Source organism: Nannospalax galili, unplaced genomic scaffold, assembly GCF_000622305.1.
Source record: "Nannospalax galili isolate Female #2095 unplaced genomic scaffold, S.galili_v1.0 scaffold598, whole genome shotgun sequence".
Classification (NCBI taxonomy): Eukaryota; Metazoa; Chordata; class Mammalia; order Rodentia; family Spalacidae; genus Nannospalax; species Nannospalax galili.
Window position 1 is genome coordinate 402,194 of NW_008342423.1, and position 22,629 is coordinate 424,822.

A 22,629-nucleotide genomic window follows, 5' to 3' on the forward strand; every position below is an offset into this window, starting at 1 on the left:
TCGAATCCCAACACCTACAATGGCAACTAACAGCTGTCTGTAACTCCAGTTCCAGGGGATCCAACAGCCTCTTCTGTCCTCCGCGGGCACTGCATGACACAGGTGCACTTACGTACATGCAGGCAATACACACATACACATAAAATAAAAAATAATAAAATATTTTTAAAATTATTCTCTTAAATTTGGAGGGATGACTTGGTGCTTAAGAGCACCTGCTGGTCTCCTAGGAGTTTGGTCCCCAGCACCCACATCAGGTGGCTCACAACTGCACTAACTCCAGCTCCAGGCAATTTAAGCTCTTCTGGCTACCTCAGGAACCTGCACACATGGCACACATAGCCACAGACAGAGGCACATAACACATGAATAAAACTGAAAAATAAATCTTACCAGTCATGGTAGCAGATGCCTTTAAATCTCAGGCAGAGGCAAGAGGCTCTCTATGAGTTTGAGGTCAGCCTGGTCTACGTAGTGAGTTCCAGACCAGTCAGGGAAACGGACTAAACACCTGAAAATAGCCTAAGCTAACTTTGTCTTTATTTTTTTTAAAGATAGTCTCACTCTGTAGCCCAAGTTGGTCTTTAGAGAAATTCTCCTGCTTCAGTCTGTTAAGTGCTGGGTTAAAGATGAGTGTTACCACATCTGACAGCTCTACAATTTTGATTAAAGTGCCTTTAAAAAAAAAAAAAAGGGAGCTGGGCATGGTGGCGCACGCCTTTAATCCCAGCACTTGGGAGGCAGAGGCAGGGGCATCTTTGTGAGTTCAAGGCCAGCCTGGTCTACATAGTGAGTTCCAGGACAGCTGGGGCTACAAGGAGACCCTGTCTCAAAAAGGCAAAAAAAAAAAAAGAAAAGAAAAAGCAATATTCTCATGGTGAAATCAAGCTGAACTGACTTGAAAGCTTCCACACTGCTGGCTGGCAGTGCCACAAGGTGCTATGCAGACCACTGGGGGAGAAGAGACATCAGTGGTCTTACCAGCACTGGAACCTGACTGCTATAATATCAACCTGCCAGGCAAGATGTGCCCACTAGTGAATTAGTAGCTTGAAGGTTATAGGGGGTAACCAACCACTTCTGGATTGGATTTGATGTCTGCTCCACAAGAGGGAATTCACATCTAATATTGGAAAGCCAATTAAAAGCCCATGGCTCAGGTTATAGACCCTGGGGGGGACGGAACTTAACCACTGTTGTTTGCTAAATTGCTCAGGTTTTCAAGCTGCTTTCTAAATATGTTTATACAGAAAGATGAGTACTGCTCTCAACCTTGCCAGAGAAGTCTCTTTCTGCACTGGGCAGCAATGCAGACTCAACTGGTCAAAGTGCTGAGAATAACCAAATGTCGAGTGCTCAGTCCTAAATGAGACATCTGTATCTACTCCTACCACACAGCTCATGGAACATCTTGGAAGAGTTGGACATGACATGGCTATTGCATTCATGAACTCACTGCAGCTATGGATCTGCACAAGCCCTGCACAAGATCAAGTCAACAAAGTCAGTCAACGTTCCAGCAGAAAGCACTAACTGGATTCAATAGGTTACAAAAAACCAAAAGGACATACATGTGAGAAGGGGATATGTAAGAAGGGAACACGTGAAGGGCACATGTGAGGAGGGGTCCATGGGGAGTGGGAGAAGGGACTTTGGAAATGGGTATGATCAAGATACATTGTATATATGAATAGAGTTGTCAAAGAATAAAAGATATCAAACAAATAAAGGGAATAAGTTTTTAAAGCAATCTTCTCCATCCATGAGCTATGTACCCCTATTCAAACTAGTATCATGGGAGATATCCTTGTTAATGTCCTTTCTGGATGGTGGTATTATGGAGACTTTCAGTTGTTATATATTTTCCTCCTAATTGTTGTTTTCACTTTCAAATAAACACGGAATCCTTATTCAACAAAATGATCCCTCAACCTTAAATGAGAGCCCTAGGTGTCAACATATCACTGATACCCACATTATCTCACCTTTAATGCCAACACTCAAGACTTCTGTGAGTTTGAGGTCAGCCAGTTCCAGGTCAATCAGGGGACCCTGCCCCCTCCCCAAAAAAGTAGAACACACATCAAAAGACAAGTTCTATTACATATAATTTAATTCTTACCAAGAATCATGGATCAAGACACTTATTCCACTTTTCAAGTGGAGATACTGGATCTTAGGCTTAGTAACTAACCCAAGAACATTTAACTAGCATACAGAAGAACTAAGATTTTTATGTAGGTCTTTTGACTACAGGAACTGAGTTAACTAAAGCAAGAAATAGCTCTTACCTTTTCTCTACAAACAGAACTTGGAGTCAAACACTGTGGTACATTTCAATAGCCCCAACGACTCAGAAGTTATCACTTGAGCCTAGGTTTTTGACACCAGTATGGACAACATAGCAAAACCCTATACCAAGTAAGTAAACAAACAAAAATAAAACCTTGTTTTCACTTAATCTTTTAATACCTGTGAGCCAATTATCTAGAAATGGGTTAAAAAAAAAAAGATAGTGAAATCTCATTGTTTCTGTTTATGTCAGGGAGGGTCTCAAATGCAGCCTAAGCTTACCTTGAACTTATGATTCTCTCCCCCTCAACCTCTAAGGATTTAGGTGTCTGCTACTATACCAGGGTCTTGAACCCACCATTCTTTACCTACCTGCTTCTGTGAATGGAAGTTCTCTGAACAAGTTACACCAATATAAAAGATACTGCAGCCTGCCTGACCTTGACTGGGTAGAACATGGTCATTATAGAGCTATGATGCTGTAAAGAGCCAAAATTTAACTGAGTGTGGTGGCTCACACCTGTAATCTCAGCACTGGAGAAGCTGAAGAACGGTCCTGAATTCAAGGTCAGCCTGGGCTACAGAGTGAGACCATCTCTATGAGATGGAGATTAGAACTAATAAGTTCAAAGGAAGAATTTAAAGACAATGTGTATGGCATCCTCATTTTAATCTACTACCTCTAATGTTTTAAAACTGTCATATACAAGTATAACAACATTTGACTTGGTTTTCAGGAGGCCAGCAAGATGGGCTCAGCAGGTAAAGGTGCTGGATACACAAGCCTGAGATCCAAGAACTCATGGGATCCCTGAAACCCATGATGGAAGGAAAGAATTGACTCAAAACCATCTTTTGAAGCCATCCTATTTCTCTCTTCTCCTTCCTCTCTCTTTCCCTCCCTCCCTCAATAAAAAATTTTTTTCATTGTATTCAACTTGCTTTTCAAGGGAGTAACTTTCTTTTTACCCTCACACGTTTTTTTTTTTTTTTTTTTTTCTCTTTTTTCTCTTCTTTTTTTTGGGTCTTTTTGACACATGGTCTCCTTGTAGCCCCGGCTGGCCTGGAACTCACTGTGTAGACCAAGCTAGCCTTGAACTCACATAGATCTGTCTCCTGAGTGCTGGGATTAAAGGCGTATGCCACCACGCTCAGCTCTCACACTTCATTTTTATAAATTATTTAATAATGTATGAAACTACAGCGTTTCCTGTAAGTACAACCAACTCAATAAATATATAAGAAACCTGAAAGGAGCACACCACAGTTACATTACTCACCTTGCTTAATGTGGTGGAAGTCAGAAGGGGAGTGCCTACTGCACTGACTGCTTCATACTGCCTCCTACTGATTGCTCTATTCGGCTTGATTACCCAGATTTAGTTCTCAGTTAAATTTGTCTCTTTCCACTGTGCTGGCTCATTTCAAATGGCCACAAATCATGAATTCATCTCAACGCAGGCAACTTGCAGAGGTTGGGGCTGTGATGGGCAGTAGCTGTTGTTCTGTCCTGAACTATTTTCAGGGAAAGTGAGGATGCTAAAAATCCAATCTTTGGAAATGTATGTACCTTGTTCTTGCCAAGTTTGAAGACCAATGTCCTTGGTTCCACTCTTAGAGTTTTGACTTGATAGCAGATAAGATGTGGGACAAGCAGGGAGATTCCCCAACTACTCAAGCTTTTACTGCAGGTCTTCCCTTTTACTCCCCACCTCTGCCAACTCCAGGAAACTGGCACCTCCTGTGTTTGACCATTTCCTCACACAAATCTTCCTTCTGCCTTTCTGAACATTCCCTCTGCTTTTCTGGCTCCTAGGGGCTTTTGCTTTTTCTCATCCATCAAAACACTCCCTGTTTTTGAATATGGAGACACCTATGTGCCACATGTGCTTTAATGTAGTTTTCACAATTTCCACCAATCTGGCAGGAAGAACAGTCTATTGTACCTAACTCCATACTCTTAAATATGGGATGGTTAGTTAGTACTTTTGGTGCTTTATTTCTTTCCCTTCTTTTAAATTTTATCTCTCTCTCCCTCTCCCTCCTTTCTTTCTCAAGGGTGCCAGAGATTGACTTTGAAGCCTCATCAAGCCAGGCAAATGTCCTACAATGGAGCTCCACCCACAATTCGCTATTTAAAATTTTTATTTTATGGGGCTGGTAAAATGGCTCAGAGGTTAAAAGCATTGACTGCTCTTGCAAAGGAACTGGGTTCGAGTCCCATCACCCACATGGTAGCTAACAACTGTCTGTAATTCCAGTTCCAGGGCATCTGATGCCTTCTTCTGACCTCCACAGGCATTGCATGACATGGGTATACTTACAAACATGCAGGCAATATACTCGTATACACACAGAATAAAAATAATTTTTTTTAATTTTATTTTATGTGTATGAGTGCTTTGTATATATGTAAGTGCATTCATGCATGCAATGCCTGCAGAGGCCAGAGGAGGGCATCAGATCACCTGGAACTAGAGCTAGGAATTGTTAGCTGTTACACGAGAGCTGGAACCAAACCTGGGTCTCTGCAAAAGCAGACAGTGCTCTTAATCACCGAGTCATATCTCCAGTCCTCTATTTAAAATTTAAACTATCCAGTATATATTTTGATAAAGGAACTTTGTTTTCCTTGTGAATAGTCAACTGTTCTAATTATCTCTTAATCCTTAATATGTTGACAAATATTTACTAGGTAAACAAGTTCCAAGCTCTCTTTATTCCTTGTTTTCTAACATTTAAACTAAAAGGCTGTTTTTTACATTAATTTGTGTGTACAGATGTGTGTACATGTGTGAAGCAGGAGTGCCACACCATACTTGTGGAGTTCAGAGGACAACCTGCAGGATTCAGTTCTCTTCTTCCACCATGTTTGTCCTAGAGACTGAACTCAAGTCTTTAGATTGGCAGCAAACATTCCTTACCCACTGAACCCCCTTGCTAGTCCAGAAGCTGTTTTATTACCAGACTATTCAATACTGGCTAATAAAATATCAATATTTTTCTCCTTTAACATACTAAAATATGACTTGTACAACACATCACTAAATGTGCAAATTCCTACTTCCTTGGGTCATGCTAAAATTTTATTATATACCATATTCACAACTAGAAATGTGATATTTATGTAAGTTAACTGTTATTTGTGGGCAAAGGCTACATTTTTTAGGTTAAGCATCATGGTTCTACTAACCTTTTACTAAGGCAACTTGGTCTCCTTCCAGGATAGTAAAGAACAAAATCCTTTTTCAAAGGATCTGTTAACACTTACTTTGTCTCTTATGGAGAACTTCTTATACAAACTTGTTAAAAAGAGCCAGGCATGGTGGCCCACACCTTTAGTCCCAGCACTTGGGAGGCAGAGGAGGGTAGACCTCTGTGAGTTCGAGGCCAGCCTGGTCTACATAGCAAGTTCCAGATCAGCTGGGGCTACAGAGACCCTGTCTCAAAAAAAAAAAAAACTTGTTAGAAAAAGAAAGCTGTTAAAACTGTTTATAAACTACCAAGAAGTAGCTCTCTTACCTTCCCAGCAAAATTTATAACAACTATTTATAACAACTTCGTGCATCTGTTCAAATACATTCTACACAATGCACACATATGCATCCAACCTACTTACCTGTCTTTTAACAAAAATCATATACCATTTTACAATTTCTCTTTAATTTTATATGTATCTTCATATTATTTGGTATTAAAATATAAATCCTGGGTTGGAGGGATAGCTCAGCTGGTAAAGTGTTTACCCCTTGTAAACATGAGGACTTAAGCTTCAGCCCCAAAATTAAGTACAAAAAGCCAGGCATAACGGCGCACACCTGTAATCCACCGGTGCTAGGAAAGAAGAGCCAGGAGTGCTGCTAGGGCTCACAGACCAGCCTAGCCTACCAGGTGAGTTCCAGGCTAGTGAGAAACACTGTCTCAAACAAAGGTGGGCAGTGCTTGAGGAATCACACTTGAAGTTGTCCTCTGATCTCAATGTGAACAACCCCACACACACTAAGGGGACACACATATACAAACACACGCACACACACGCATGCACACCTAATTTTTTTTGAGGTACCAGGGATCAACACATGCTAAGGGCCTTACACATGCTAAACATGTACTCTACCAGAGTTACAATCAGGCCATTGTGCTGGATAGCTTTAGTGTCAACTTGACACACGTGGGTTGAGGAAGCCTCAATCAGGAAATTGCCTCTATTGGACTGGCCTGTGGCCATGTCTGAAGGGCATCTTCTTGATGAGTGATGTGGGAGGGCCCAGCCCACTGTGGGTGGTGCCACCCCTGGGCAGTTGGTCCTGTGTTGCATAGAAAATCAGGCTGAGCAGGGACCAAAAGGGCAAGCCTGTAAGCAGCATTCCTCCACGGCCTGTGCTCCAGCTCCTGCCTCCAGATTCCTGCCCTGAGTTCCTACCTTGGGCTCCCTGATGAACTGCGTGCGACCTGGGAGATGTAAGACAAATAAACCCTTTCCTCCCCAAGTTGGTACTGGTCAGAGTGTTTTGTCACAGCAATGAAGAACAAACTAAGACAGCCATATATCTAATATATTTTTTGTTTGTTTTTTCAGTTTTATCCAGGCAGAGTTTTATATATAGCATAGGCTAGCCTTGTGATCTTCCTACCTTAGCCTCCCAAAGTTCTGGAATGAAAGTGTGCATCATTATGCCCAGCTCAATTTATTCTTAGGTATTTTGCACAATATATTGTTTTCTGATGTGCCATAATTTATAGTACAATAGAAACACTGTTTTAATTATTTTCAGGGTTTTTTTTAACTACAGAATAAAGTGATACCCCTATATAAACATATTTGTACTCTTTTATATTTAGGATACATTCTAAGGAGGGAAATGGATCAAAGACTGATACTGTCAACTCCTTCCCAAAAATATTTATACTGGGCAGGAAGATGGCTCAGAGGGTAAAGACAATTGCCGCCAAGCCTGACTTGGGTTTCCAGGTCCCTGTCCTTTGATCTCTACATATATGCACACCACAGCACACACTAACCCTCAATAAATAAATCTAATTTTTTTTTAAATGCTAGGGGTTGAAGATTTAGCTCAGTGGTACAGCATCTGACTAGCAAGTACAAGGCCTTCAGTTTGGTCTTTAGTTCCAGAAAAAAAAAAAAAAGACAAAATAACAAAAAAGATCAAAAAAGACAGCTGAGCATAGTGGTGCAGGCCTTTAATCCCAGCACTCAGAAGGCAGAAGCAGGCGCATCTCTGTGAGTTCAAGGCCAACCTAGTCTACATAGTAAGTTCCAGGACAGCTGGGGCTACAGGGAGACCCTGTCTCAAACAGACCAAAAAATAAATAAATAAATAAATAAACAAACAAACAAATAAAAGATCAAAGAAGAAAAAAAACCTAAAATTTACTTCCTACTGTAGATTTTGAAAAGAGACTGTTTCTTAAAACACAATGTAAAAACTAGAAGCAATAAGATCAAAGACAAATACAAGTTGTTATGTACCAAACACCAGATACAGTGGGTCATACCTGTAATCCCAGCATTCGGAAGGCAAAGGCAGGTGGATCTCTCTAAGTTCAAGGCCAGCCTGGTCTGCATAGCAAGTTCCAGGTCTGCCAAGGCTACACAGTGAGACCCTGTCAACAAAACAAAACAAAACCAAAACGAAAAGTGAGCAGACAGGGGAAAGGAGAGGGGTTGGGTCGACCAGAAGTAAGGATATATGAAAAACCTTTATAAAAATCCACTGCTTTACAAACTAATTTCAAAATATAATTTTTAAAAAGCAGTTTGAAAAAAAAAAAGGAGTTTGAACCTTGCATGGGTGGACAATGCTCCCCCGCAAAAGACATGGTTAACACGGTTATTAAATGAAAATCTCAGTACCAGATGATACCTCCCTACAAAGGCCCCCCAAAACACAGGCTATTGCCATTGCTCTTGGTTGCCCACTGTAACTACACAGTTAACATTATATTGCTGAAGATACAACATACTTTGGTTGTAGGACAGAGAAATCAAGTTGCTGAAAGCTTCTTTGCTGGTTAGTTTTCATAGTGCTAGACAGTACTATGCAGGCCACTGGGGTAAGCATACATTAACGATATTACCCAGCAGCAAACCCTACATGATACAATACTGACCTGCCGGGCAAGATGTGCCCACTAGTGAAATAGTGGCTTGACGGTTATGGGGGTAACCAACCACTTCTTAGATTGGATTTGAGGTCTGCTCCACAAGACAGAATTCATGTCTAATACTGGAAACCTGGTCAAAAGCCAGGCTCAGGAGGCTATAGGCCCTAGGGGGAAACTTAACCACTGTTGCTTTGCTAATTGCTCAGGTTATCAAATTGCATTCTAAATATTGTAGTTTTGTTTTAAAATATTTTATTAAAATTTTTAAAAGGGGGGGGCTGGAGAGATGGCTCAGTGGTTAAGAGCACTGACTGCTCTTGCAGAGGACCCGGGTTTGATTCCCAGCACCCACATGGCAGCCACAAACTGTCCTTAACTCCAAGTTCCAAGAGAATCGGAAGCCCTCTTCTGACCTCCAAGGGATTGCACGACACAGGTGCACTTACATATATGCAAGCAATACACTCATGCACATAATATAAAAATAAAATATATTATTTATTATTTTTATTTTATGTGTTATGAGTGTATTGCTTGCATGTATAAGTACATCTGTGTCGTGCAATGCCCTTGGAGGTCAAAAGAGGACATGGGATCCCCTGGAACTGGAGTTACAGATGTTTGTTAGCTGCCGTGTTCTAGGAATTGACCTTGGGTCCTCTACAAGAGCAGCCAGTGCTCTTTACCACTGAGCCATCTCTCCAGCCCCCTAAATATTGTTAATACCCATAGATTAAGTACTGCTCTCAACTGTGCCAGAGAAGTCTCCTTCTGTACTGGGCAGCAATGCAGAGACTCAATTGGTCAAAGTGCTGAGAATAACCAAATGTTGAGTGCTCAGTCCTAAATGAGACATCTGTATCTATTCCTACCGCACAGCTCATGGAACATCTTGGAAGAGCGGATAGAAAGAATGCAAGAGCCACAGGATGGGGAAGAGTGCTGAGAAATGCTGTCTTCTGGACATGACATGGCTATTGCATTCATGAACTCACGGCAGCTATGGACCTGCACAAGCCCTGCACAAGATCAAGTCAACAAAGTGTCACATTCCAGCAGAAAGCACTAACTGAACTCAGTGGGTTATGAGAGGCTGGGGGAAGCAGGGAGGGGATATGAAGGGGAAGGGGGACATACTGAGAGTGTTTCAGGGAATAGAAGGGAGAGGTTGGGGTATATAAAATCAAGACACAGGGGCTGGAGAGATGGCTCAGCGGTTAAGAGCACTGACTGCTCTTGCAGAGGATCCAGGTTCAATTCCCAGCACTCATATGGTGGCTATGAACCGTCCTTAACTCCAGTTCCAGGAGAATCTGAAGCCATCTTCTGACCTCCAGGGCATTGCACGACATGGGTGCACTCACATACATGGCAGGCAATATACTCATACACATAAAATAATAAAAATAAAATATTTTTAAAAGATCAAGGTACATTGTATACATGTATGAAATTGTCAAAGAATAAATAAACCAACAAAAAACCTAGAAATTTACGTTAAAGCAACAATAAAAAATGTTACAGTATTAAAGACTTTTACCCTTTGGAAGTGATAATCCTTGACATTCATAATTAATTTAACATCTCTATAACTAGAATGACACTGTGATCCATGAAAGCAGTTATCATAGTTTGTTGCTATATTATTAGGAATCAGAACACTGACCAGTTCATAGGAGCTTTTCATATACTAATAAAACAAAAATAATCCAATAGAAAAATAGGCAAAGAAAAACCACGTACCAATAAAATATGGTGAATATACAGAAGACATCAAGGCTGAAGATGTAGCTCAGTTGATAGACTGCCTGCCTAACATGTACAGACCCCAAATTCAATCCTTAGTACTACCACATAAATAAGGTATGGTGTTATACACCTGTAATCCCAGTACTTGGGAAGATCACAAATTCAAAGACATCCTTCTTGAGGCCAGCCTGGACTACCTAAGACCTTTTTCCCCAAAAAAGAAAACACCCTAGGCTGGAGAGACAGTTCAACGGTTAAAAGAACTGGCTGCTCTTGCAGAACCCACATGACGGCTAACAACCACCCATACATAACTCATGTTCCAGGGGATCCAACACCCTCTTCTGACCTCCATGGGCATTTCAAAACATGGGTACTCTTACATACATTCAGGCAATACACTCAATACACATAATAAAATAAATATTTTTTAAAAAGAGAAAAAGGCTGGGGGTGGTGGCACATGCCTTTAATCCCAGCACTTGGGAGGCAGAGGCAGTCGGATCTTTGTGAGTTTGAGGCCAGCCTGGTCTACATAGTGAGTTCCAGGACAGCTGGGGCTACAGGGAGACCCTGTCTCAAAACAACAACAACAACAACAACAGAAAAAAAAAAGAGAGACCTTGTCTCAAAAAGACCCCTCCCCAAAAAAGAAAACACCCCAACCTTAAAACCCTCATGTGACCTATAAAACTGACAAAGCTTAAATTGGTTCTTCTTGGAAGGTAATTTAACCACACCCTTAAAAAATTTTTTTTAATATTTATTATTTTTATTTTATGTTTGTGTATTGCCTGCACATAGGTAATTGCACCCGTGTTGTACAATGCCCGCGGAAGACAGAAGAGCTGTCAGATCCCCTGGAACTGGAGTTAGAGACAGTTGTTAGCTGCCATGTGGGTGTGGGATTCGAACCCAGGTCTTCTGCAAGAACAGTCAGTGTTCTTAACCACTGAGCCATCTCTCCAGCCCCACACACCCTTAAAACTTTTAAGTGTTGCCGGGCATGGTGTCTTATGCCTTTAACCCCAGCACTAAAGAAGCAGAGGCAGGTGGATTGAGACCCGCCTGATCTACATAGCAAGTTCCAGGCCAGCTGGAGCTACAGGAAGACTTCTTTTCATTTTTTTATTTTATGTGTATGAGTATATTGCCTGCATGTAGGTAAATGCACCCATGTAGTGCAATGCCCACAATGCCCGTGGTGGTCAGAAGAGGCTGTCAGATGCCCTGGGACTGGAGTTACAGACAGTTGTTAGCTGCTACGTGGGTGCTGGGATTCAAACCCGGGTCTTCTGCAAGAACAACCAGTGTTAACTGCTGAGCCATCTCTCCAGCCCCTTTAAAAAAAAAAGCAAAAGCTGGACATGGTGGCACATGCCTTTAATCCCAACACTTGGCAGGCAGAAGCAGGCAGATCTCTGTGAATTTGAGGCCAGCCAGGTCTACATAGGAAGTTCCAGAACAGCTGGGGTTATAGGGGGACCCCATCTCAAAAAGACCAAAAAAAAAAAAAAAAAAGGCGAGGCAGGCGTGGTGGCACATACATTTAGTCCCAGCACTCAGGAGGCAGAGACAGGCAGATATTTGTGAGGTCCAAGCTAGCATGGTCTACATAGTGAATTCTAGTCAGGGAGACCTTATCTCAAAAAAAAAAAAAAGAATTTAAGTCTCATACTCTTTTACCAAGAATTTGAGTGGCAACTTAATTTACAGAAATAATTGCATAGGGGCTGGAGAGATAGCACAGTGGGTAAGAACATCAGTTGTTCTTGCCGAAGACCCAGGTTCAATCCCAGCACCCACAGGGCAGCTAACAACTGTCCGTAACTCCAATTCCAGGGGATCCAACAGTCTCTTCTGTCCTCCAAGGTCACTGCACCACACGGGTGCACTTACCTACATGCAGGCAATACACACATACACATAAAAAAAAATAAAATTTTTTTTTAAAAAAGAAAGATTTGCATAAAAAAGTTCACTGCATCATTATATAACAATCAAGGCAAATGTCCATCAATAAAGTTATGCGTCTGTCTACATAATGGAGCAATGTAAAAGGCATCAAGGACATCTGATCTGATGGCTTAAAGGGAAAAACCAAGACTCTTCTGGGAAGGATAATGACAGTAAGTGCAAGCTAGAGGTTAGAGGACAACAAAGGAATGATGCATACCAGAAAGGCAGGTTGAGAGCTGCTCATCATCCACGGGAGAGGCTTTCTGGCTACTCTTGCCACCTGCTATTTGATTTTCTACTTTGAGTTCACTGCAAACCAAGGGAGCTTCCAGTGGACTTTTACAGTAAGGGTGATCCAGTAACTTAGAACTAAGAATGTTCTGCTTGAGAGAGCCATCCTCCTCCATCTGGAAATTCTCATTCTGAGCAGGCTCTTCAGACACCAGCCCATCTACACTACTCACAGATTTGTCTGCTCCAGACACTGGCAGCTTTACTCTGTCATCATTGACAGTACTTGTCCCACCTTCCTGACCCAGAGTCATAACTGCTCTTTCAGTTTCTGAGGTGAACTTGTTACTAGAAGGATGTTCTGTTAAGGGGATTTCATGAATCTGCTCTGTACACTCCCACTTAGGAGAAGAGGGTGACTGGTCCCAGGTGTATGTAGCACTGCCATTCTTTTGGTCAAGGAATGCTTCATCTAAATTATGCTCCTTGTCCAAGAAAGGGCTTCCCTTAGAGTGGCCATCAGGCACGTGAGAGTTCTTTCCCTTCACCACAACATTGCCGTCCATATCTGGAAAGTATGGCTGATACCGACAAGTGTCTTTAGGTTCTGGGGAAGGGACTGGGCTGCAATTGCCACCCTCAGCGCTATCCCTAAGGGCCTCCTGATGGTCCCCAGTGACCTTCTGTACCCAGCTTCGCTGGGCTTTTCTCAGTCTGCAAGCTCTGCTTTTTGTTCTGAAGTGCTGGGATCTGAGAATCCTATGGCGAAATCTAATCATGGATAATTTCTCATACATCATAAGAGGTGACGCTTTGACTCTTCGATGTTGGTTAAGTTGGAACTTTTTTGGCATCAGGGGTCTCCCATTCCTGTGATGATCTAGCCCTTGGTAGCAGCCATAACAAAAGCGCTTTCTATGTTTGCTCAAGATCACAATCTTGCCACCATCACCTAGACTTTGACTCTCCCCATTGAACTTCATGGGAAAATCAGAAGCTTGTGGCTCTGTCCTAGGTCTGTGACCACTGGCCTTACCTAAAATAGTATTTGCTGATAAGCCAGCAACTGCCTTCAGTAGACTTTTCTCTCTGCAGTATTCATGGTCCAAGTTCTTTGCTGATGACAGCAACTTATCTGCTTGGAGTTTCAGGAGCCTCCTTGAGGAAGAAATGAAGTGTTTACTGTCCTTTCTTTTCACTTTAGAATACAAAGCACTAACATTCTGAGTAGACACACTGGACTTTGTCTTTGCACAAAGGGGTGCAATCTGGATCCATGTTTTCTGGATGTGAAGAGCCTTCTTATTACACTGGAAATGCTTCAAGTGTCTACGCCAAGCAACTGGCCTTCCCAGGTTAGTTTTAAAAATGCACACGTGTTGGGGAAAATAGAACTTCTTAAAATTTCCAAACCCAGTATTCCATTTCTCAGAAAAGGCTACGTGAATTCCTTTCTTCCATAGAATTTTCCTCTGTTTTTTCATTTTTCTGATGCATAATGAGAACTGGATGCACCTACAAATAAAGAAAAGTTACACGAAATGTAAAAAACTAACATCATGAAGACATATAGCAATTAAGACAGAAAACTAAGAATATTACACAATTCAATTTAGGCTCCGACCATGAAGAAATCCTATTTGATCGAGGTTTTCATTGTAATGAAAACTGGGGAGGAAGACATGAGCACTACATCAAGACCCTATTTTCCTGTATACCTGCCACAGGTAGGACTATGTTTCAAGAATCACTTCTAGCAGGGCATAGTGGCACATACCTTTAATCCCAGTACTTAGGAGGCTCTGTGAGTTTAAGGTCAGTCTGGTCTACATAGCAAGCTCTAGGCCACCCTGGGTTATACAGTGAAACCCCATCTCAAAAAAAAAAAAAAGGCCCAGTATGCAACAGTTTCTGATGGAATGCAGAAGGCATAAGAGAGAGAATCAGAAGAGGATTTCTTTTTTAATTTAATTTTTATTATTTATGTATGAAATATGGGGGGGAACTGGAGAGATGGCTCAGTGGTTAAGAGCACTGACTGTTCTTGCAGAGGACCTGGGTTCAGTTCCCAGCACCCATATGGGGGCTAACAACTATCTGTAATTCTGGTTTCATGGAATCCAACTCCCTCTGCTGGCCTTCACAGGCATTGTACCCACGAGTATACCAAAGCACTCATAAATATACAATGAAAATAAATCAACAACAATGTAATGAAAAGAAGAAGAGAGGGCTGGAGAGATGGCTCAGCGGTTTAAGAATACTGGTTGTTCTTGGAGAAGACCCGGGTTTGAATCTGAATTTGAAGCACCTACATGGCAGCTAACAATGTCCATAACTCCAGTCCCAGGGGATCTGACAGCCTCTTCTGACCTCTGTGGGCATTGCACGACATGGGTGCACTTACCTACATGCAGGCAATACTCGCATACACATAAAAATATAAATAAAAGTTTAAAAATAAAACAAGAGTGCCGGGTGTGGTGGCACACACCTTTAATCCCAGCACTTGGGAGGCAGAGGCAGGCCTGGTCTACATAGTGAGTTCCAGGAAAGCTGGGGCTACAAGGAGACCCTGTCTCAAAAAGACCAAAAAAAAAAAGAAGTATGTGTGTGTGAATGAGGTGTACACATACCACACAGCACAAATGTGGAGGTCAGAGGACATCACCCAGGAGTCAGTTCTTTCCTTCCATTATGGGTTTCAGGGATTGGACTCAGGTTGTCAGATTTTCAAGGATCCGCCTGCCTCTGCCTCCCCTGTACTGGGATTAAAGGCGTGCACCACCTTGCTGGGGTCCAGACAGATTTTCTAACGTTGACTCTGCTTCTCATTAGCTAAGTGATTTTTGAGCAAGTCATCCAGATTCTGTGTCCTCATTTGTGAAATGAAAGAGGAAGGGAGATGGACCAAACACCACTTAGGACTGATTTCATATCCATTAATTTATCTTTTAAATATTTTTATTAACGAACTTCATACAATATTTTGATCATCTTCCCCCAGATCCACTCCCATGTCCCTCCCTTCCCCCCAACTTCATGTTTATTTTTCCCCCCATTGAGTCCAAGGGGTTGCCCAAATATCCTGGATTATGGTCAATCTATCAAAGGTCAGACCCTTAAAGAAAAACCCGACTCTTCCAGTCCCAGCAGCTATCAAATGCCAATAGCTCCTCAGGTAGGGATGGGGTCTTCTACCCAACTCCCTCGCTCCATGCTAGGACTCTGTTTGGCTTGAGCTTGAGTAGGTCTTGTACATGCTGTCACAACTGTTATGAATTCAACTGCCCTGTTGTCTGGAAAACTGTTTACTTATAGTCATCTTCCACCTATGGATCTCACAATCTATCAACTCCCAGTTCTGCAACGATTCCTGAGCCTTGGGGAGAATGGTTGTGACATGGATGTCGTATTTGGGACTGAGCACCCCACAGTCTCTTATTCTCTGCATGCTGACCTGGTATGGATCTCTGTGATAACTGCTTTCTATTACAAGAAACATCTCTGATAAGGGTTGAAAAATGTACTAATCTATGAGTATAATGATATACCATTAGAAGTCATTTAAATACTATGTACATTTAGTAGAATTTAGCAGGTTTCTTTTTTCTTTTTTTTTGGGGGGGGGGTCTTTTTGAGACAGGGTCTCCCTATAGCCCCAGCTGATCTTGAACTATGTAGACCAAGCTGGCCTTAAACTCATAGAGATCCTCCTACCTCTGCTTCACGAGTGCTGGGATTAAAGGCATGAGCCACCACGCCTGGCAGCAGTAGGTTCTGTCATAGGTCTATGACGTATCTAGCCACAGGTTCTTGACCCTGATAACAGGGCCAGGCATGAGTTCCATATCCTGCAGCAGGCCTTGAAGCCAACCAGAAGGTGGCTAGTTACTCCCATAGCATTCATGCCACAATGGCACTGAGGGGCATATCTTACAGGTAAGTAATACTGATGATTACTTCTCTCCTTCAGTAGTGTGTATAGCATCTGCCAGCACTGTGAAAGCCAGCCAGGTTAGGGATGAAGCTTCCAAGTCAGTACTTACTTGATTTCTCCATGTTTTATGACTCAAGTATATATTGTCTTCATCAACAGGGTCTTACCATCAAGTTCTGGTGGGTAACCAAGAGCAATAGCAATAACGTGTAACCTTTAGGGGTCTATGGGATCCCACTGGCCAACAACTTCAAGAGAAGTAACCCATTCCTGGCAATTGGCTTTTTATTTGCTAGGATGAGTTTTCTAGTTGGGATATTGTTATTCCATTATAGGGTGATTCCATTTAAATTCTTCTTATATTTGTATATGTACATATTTTAGACAGCTTCTACAGTAGGTTTCCGTGTTTTTTTAAAGTCTTTAGTGTCTGTTAACTCTCCCCATACTCCCTTTTCTACACTGTCCTCTAATTCCACACTCTATTTAATCCTTCCTGTTCCACTATTCCCCTTTCTCCCTCTGTATCACTGCATTCTATCTCCCTTCCCTTGAAAGATCCTCCCCATGCCCATTAACAATGGTCCCTTGTTAGTTTCCTAACTTCTAGGGGTACTCCTAATGAAACATACATGTCTAAAGATTCAAAGCTAACATCCACATGAGGAAAAGCGTGTAATGTCTGTCCTTCTGGGCCTGGGTTACCTCACTCAGGATATGCTCCTAGTTCCATCCATTTACCCATGTATTTCATAATATCATTTTTCTTAATAGCTGAATAATATTTCATTGCATAAATGTACATTTTTCATATTCATCAGCTGATGGATATCTAAGTTATTCCCATTTCCTGGCTATTGTGAACAGAGCAGCAATGAACATGGATGAGCAAGTATCTCTGTAGTAGGATAGTCCTTTGAGTATATGGCCAGGAATGGTATAGCTGGATCATGTGACAAATCTATTTCTAGTTTATTGAAAAACTTCCACCCTGATTTCCACAGTGGCTACACCAGTAAGCACTTCCACCATCAGAGAAGCGCTCCCTTTCCCCATACTCATGCCAGCATTTGTAATCTTTTTTTTTTTTTTTTGGTTTTTTTTGAGACAGGGTCTCCCTGTAGCCCCAGCTATCCTGGAACTCGCTATGTAGACCAGGCTGGCCTTGAATTCACAGAGATCCACCTGCCTCTGCCTCCCGAGTGCTGAGATTAAAGGTATGCACCACCACGCCTGGCTTATAATCTTTTTTTTTTAACCATAGCCATCTGACTAGGGTAGGATAAACTCTTGTTTTAGGTTTTTGCTGTGTGTGTGTGTGTGTGTGTGTGTGTGTGTGTGTGTGTGTGTGTGTGTATGTGTGAGAGAGGTTCTGTGTGTGTGTGTGTGTGTGTGTGTGTGTGTGTGTGTGTATGTTTGAGACAGGGTTTCCCTGTAGCCCCAAGTCTCCCTAGCCTGGAACTCACTATGTAGACCAGGGTGGCCTTGAACTTAAGAGATCCACTTGCCTCTGCCTCCCAAGTGCTGCAATTAAAGGCATGTTACCACCACACCCAGCTCTCAAAATAGTTTTAATATGCATTTCCCTGATGGCTAAGGATATTGAAATTTTTTGAGCCATTTGTATTTCATCTTTTGAGAACTCTCTATTTAGTTCCATGCCCTATTTTTCAATAGTCACCCAGCAAATTTTTAAAAGAGCAGGTACCCATTGGTCCACAAAGTCAGCATCCTCAAGAGAGACCAGGCTCTTCTTTTGCAGGTCAAGGAGTCTCAGAGTGACTCTAAAGGAGCAGGACTCCACCAAGTGTTCTCACCCAGTTAAACTGGCTCTCAAGTGAATTTTATAAAGACCAAGAACACAAACACACAGACTGAACTTCAGGAAGAGCCTGATAAAGATGAGACGGAATGAATGGAAACCAAACATGAAGCTGGGAATGTAAGTCAGTGATAGAGTGCCTGTCTAGCAAGCACAAGACCCTGGAAGCCCCAGCATCAGAAAAACAAAAACAAAAAACAACAAAAACCTAATAAACAGGTATGATGGGACTGGAGACAGAGTGCTTGCCTAGCACCCCGTAAAACCAGGCATGGAGGCACATACAATTCCCACACTCCAGAAATGGAGGCAGGAGGATCAGAAGTTCAAGGTCTAGGGAAGAAGTCATTAATGGTCTTACCGAGCTGTGAACCCAAAGAGCTACAATATCAACCTACCAGGCAAGATGTGCCCACTGGAACATTAAGGCTACTGAGGTGCACAATCAATGTCTAACTGGATGTGAGGTCCACCCCATAGGAAGGCACTCATGCCTGGCACTGTAAACCTGGTCAAAAGTCCATACATGACAAGGTGACAGGCCCTAGAGGGGAATCTACTACTGCTTTGCTAAATGGACATGCTGTCCAAACAGCCTTCTAATTAGTTACGTTTATACCCATAAGATTAGTGCTGCTCTAAGCCTGGGTTAGAGAAACTTCTGTATGCTAGCCTTGAACTTGCAATCCTAAATCACCCTCACAAGTGCTAGAATTGTAAGTATGTGCTACCATGCACAGCTAGGAGTTGGATTTTTTTAAATGATTTATTTATTTTTATTTGTACAAGTTGTTTTGATTGCCTGGATATATATGGATTTGTGTGTATTGCCTTTGGAGGCTGGAAGAGGGCCACAGAGCTGCCATATGGGTGCTACAAATCTAACCCAGGTCCTCCAGAAGAACAGCAAGTGCTCTTAACCCCTGAGCCACATCTCCAGCCCCTAGAAGTTGGATTTTTAATTATTTTATTTACTTACTTATTTTTGGTCCTCTTTTTTCTTTTTGAGACAGGGTCTCCCTGGCCTGAAACTTGCTAAGTACACCAGGCTGGCCTTGAATTCAGAGATCCACCTGCCTCTGCCTCCCCAGTGCTGGGATTAAAAGCATGGCCACCACACCCTGCTTATTTTATTTTTTATTATAATTATTTTGTATGTATATGAGTTACTGCCTACATGTACATAAGTGCACTTGTGTCATGCAATACACTTGGAGGTCATAAGAGGGTGTCGGGGATTCCCCTGGAACTAGAGTTATGAATGGTTGCTAAGTGCCATGTGGGTTCTGGGAACTGAATCCAGGTCCTCTGCAAGAGCAGCCAGTGCTCTTAACTGCTGAGCCACCTCTCCAACCTGGAAGTCGGATTTTTAAAAAGGAAAATCCCACTGGGTGTAGTATGCACTCCTGTAAGCCTAGCACTCAGGAAGCAGAGGTAAGAGTTTCACAGGTTCAAGTCCAGCCTTGGGTGCTCAGAAACAATACAAGAAGAGATAGGAACAATAAAATTTGTGAAAGAAGCAGATGAATGAGTACCACCCTAGGCAGATCAAAAGACCTCTAAAGTCATGAAGCAAGTGATAAGATCTCAGAAAGGGCCAAATTAGAGATAATAAATAATCTGTGGTCAGGAATATAGATAGAGCTAATAAGGGAAGAATGAGTTGAAAATCTTAACAAGAAGACCAATCCCTAGATCAGATCTGGTCTCCTATCCTAAGAGATAAGAGTTTCACTTCCTGGGGGAGGAGGAACCAGGATAGTCAGGCACACAGTCAAGCACCGGGCAGGGGTAAGCTAGGATAAACGAGTTTACACTCTGAACTCTCCCTGTCACCATCTTACAAGGATGTATTGCTAATGAGACCACTTCCATGAGGTAAGGGAAGACCACAGACTGTATGTAACATTTGGTAATGCCTCAACAAAAAAATCTGAACAATTACTCTACAGTATACTCAAGGTTAAAGAAACAATTAGACTCTGGATCCCTAATTCCTCTGCCCTTTTCCTCCTCCAGAGTAGAAGTTTACCCTTCAGAAAGGGTAAAACACGTCTGTAAGGACAAGATTCCAGACAGTTTGAAAGTAGAATTTGAGACATACACAGTTTTCAACTTGCCTTCCAGGTGCCGGGCAGTCTCTCATTCATCCAGGCTGAAGACTAGCATAGTCTTCTCCAGTGAAGTTAATTCCTAAGAAAATCCATAAATAGACATGCCCACACAAAATGCCCTAGCATGGCCCAGTGTATACCCCGAATTTAACAAGTCCTATGTGTTCAAGATTTCCTAGCAGCTTCTTAGTGAACATTCTGCTTGGTTTTTGGTAATGACTCTGAACCCAGGGCCTCATGCATGGTAAAAATGTGTTCTACCACTGTGCTACACTTGCGGCACCAATCTTATGACTGAACAATCAAACATCACCAGAGCTTTAAGGATGAAAAGTAGACCAAAACAATGTTACAAGTAAAAGCAAAAACCATAGAAGAAAAGGTAATGGATAATGCACAGACACTGGAGTAATGCAGTCACAATCCAAGGGATGCAAGCAGTCACCCAAAACCAGAAGAGGGAAGAACATATTCTCCCCAAGAGCCTTCAATGAGAACATGGCCCAACACTGATATGCTTATTTTCACTCCATGAAACTGATTTTATATATCTGGCATCTTACCTGGAGGGTTGGGGGGGGGGCATTCTACTGTTTTAAGGAAAAAAAAAAAAAAAACCCAACCTTGTAACTCTGGCTCAGAACAAAAATAAAGAAGAGTCAGACATAGTGGTTCACATGAGGGGCCCACAGGAGGGGGATAGATGAAGGAGGATCAGGTGTTTGCCTGGGCTGAGACCCTGTCTCGAAAAACAAAAACAAAGTAACCAAAGAAGAGACAGGTGGCTGGGCATGGGAGACAGAGGCAGACCGATCTCTGTGAGTTCAAAGCCAGCCTGGTCTACACAGTGAGTTCCAGGCCAGCTGGGGCTACAGGGAGACCCTGTCTCAAAAAGCAAGGGGAAAAAAAGGAGACAGGCTAAAGACCCCTGCCTGCAATCCCAGCATTCAAGAAACAGAAGAGGCAGGACCACCATTTCAAGTTTGGGCCTAGGCCATCTACATGTCAACCAGAGTCACAAAGGACTCAATGTCAAACAAAACAAAGTAGCAGAAGAGCTGCTAATGCAGCTAAAGTCTTTGCCTAGCATGTAGGAAGCCCTACTAGATCCAATCCTCAGTATCAAAAACAAAACACACACACACACACACACAAAAAAAATATCACCACCAAAAACAAAGAAAAACACACCCTAAACAGGAAGGAAAGAAAGGGAATTCATTTCCTAATGGGTACAGAATTTCAGTTTGGAAAGATGAACTAGTTCAGTAAATACATTGTGGTAACATCAATCCAATATGAATGCATTTAACACCTCTGCACTGTAATCTTAAAGTGGGTTAAAATGGAGCTGGGTGTGGGAGCACACACTTGGGAAGCTAAGGCAGGAAGGTGCCAGTTGGGCTAAATAATAAAACTTTGTCTCAAAAAGAAAAAAAAAGGGAAAAGGGGGATTTAAAATGTACACAGTAAATGTGTATTTTACCACTTAGGAACAGGAAGAGGCTGAGGGGTGCAGCTCAGTAGCAGGGGACTTGTCTAGCATGTACAAGGCCCTGAATTTGATCCCTAGCACTTTCAAAAAAATAAACAAAAGGGAAGAGGGACATTATCCACAAAGAGGCAAAAGGAAATACTATATCCATTGGGAGAAAAAGAACATGGTATCTTTTTTTCAAAAGAACAGCCAAGAGCTGGAGAGATGGCTCAGTGATTAAGAACGCTTTCAGAGCCCGGTATGGGGGCGCATGCCTGTAGTCCCAGCACTTGGGAGGCAGAGGCAGGCAGATCTCTGAGTTCAAGGCCAGCCTGGTCTACATAGTGAGCTCCAGGACAGCTGGGCTACAGAGAAACCCTGTTTCAAAAAGAAAAAGAAAAAAAAATGCTTTCGGATGTTCCAGAGAACCCAAATTTGTTCCTAACAACCTTCCTTAACTCCAGTTCCAAGGGAATCTGACGCCCTCTTCTGACCTCCATGGGCATTGCATGGCACGGGTGCACTTATACACAAGCAGGCAATACACTCATACTCATAAAAAATTAAAATAAGCAAAATATTTTTTATAAATGAACACCCTAACAATCAGATCTTGGTTTCTAAATAAAACTGTCTACTGAAAGAAATGGCTAAACCCAGCATGATGACTCCATCCTGCTTCCTGGGCGTGGGGCATGCACATTCATTCACCCATCCACCTACCCACTCACCCACAAATAAAAATAAATGGTTAGCTGGGCATGGTGGCGCACACCTTTAATCCCAGCACTGGGGAGGCAGAGGCAGGTGGATCTCTGTGAGTTGGAGGCCAGCCTGCTCTCCATAGTGAACCCAGGACTGCTGGGGTTTCAGGGAGACCCTGTCTCAAAAAGACCAAAATAAATAAATAAATAAATAA

The 22,629-nt window shown here is 42.3% G+C and overlaps 1 protein-coding gene across 4 annotated transcripts in view; it reads right to left on the reverse strand.

The window, feature by feature from the left end:
* The window catches only part of Senp5 (SUMO specific peptidase 5), a 62,983-nt gene that overhangs the window by 37,461 nt on the left and 2,893 nt on the right, over positions 1 to 22,629 (reverse strand). For all 4 annotated transcript variants that reach the window (XM_029566156.1, XM_008838512.2, XM_008838513.3 and 1 more), the window contains exon 2: positions 12,344 to 13,872. In XM_029566156.1, the coding sequence (XP_029422016.1) occupies positions 12,344 to 13,841 (1,498 nt within the window). In that variant the 5' untranslated portion in view covers positions 13,842 to 13,872. The remainder of the gene's footprint in view (positions 1 to 12,343; positions 13,873 to 22,629) is intronic.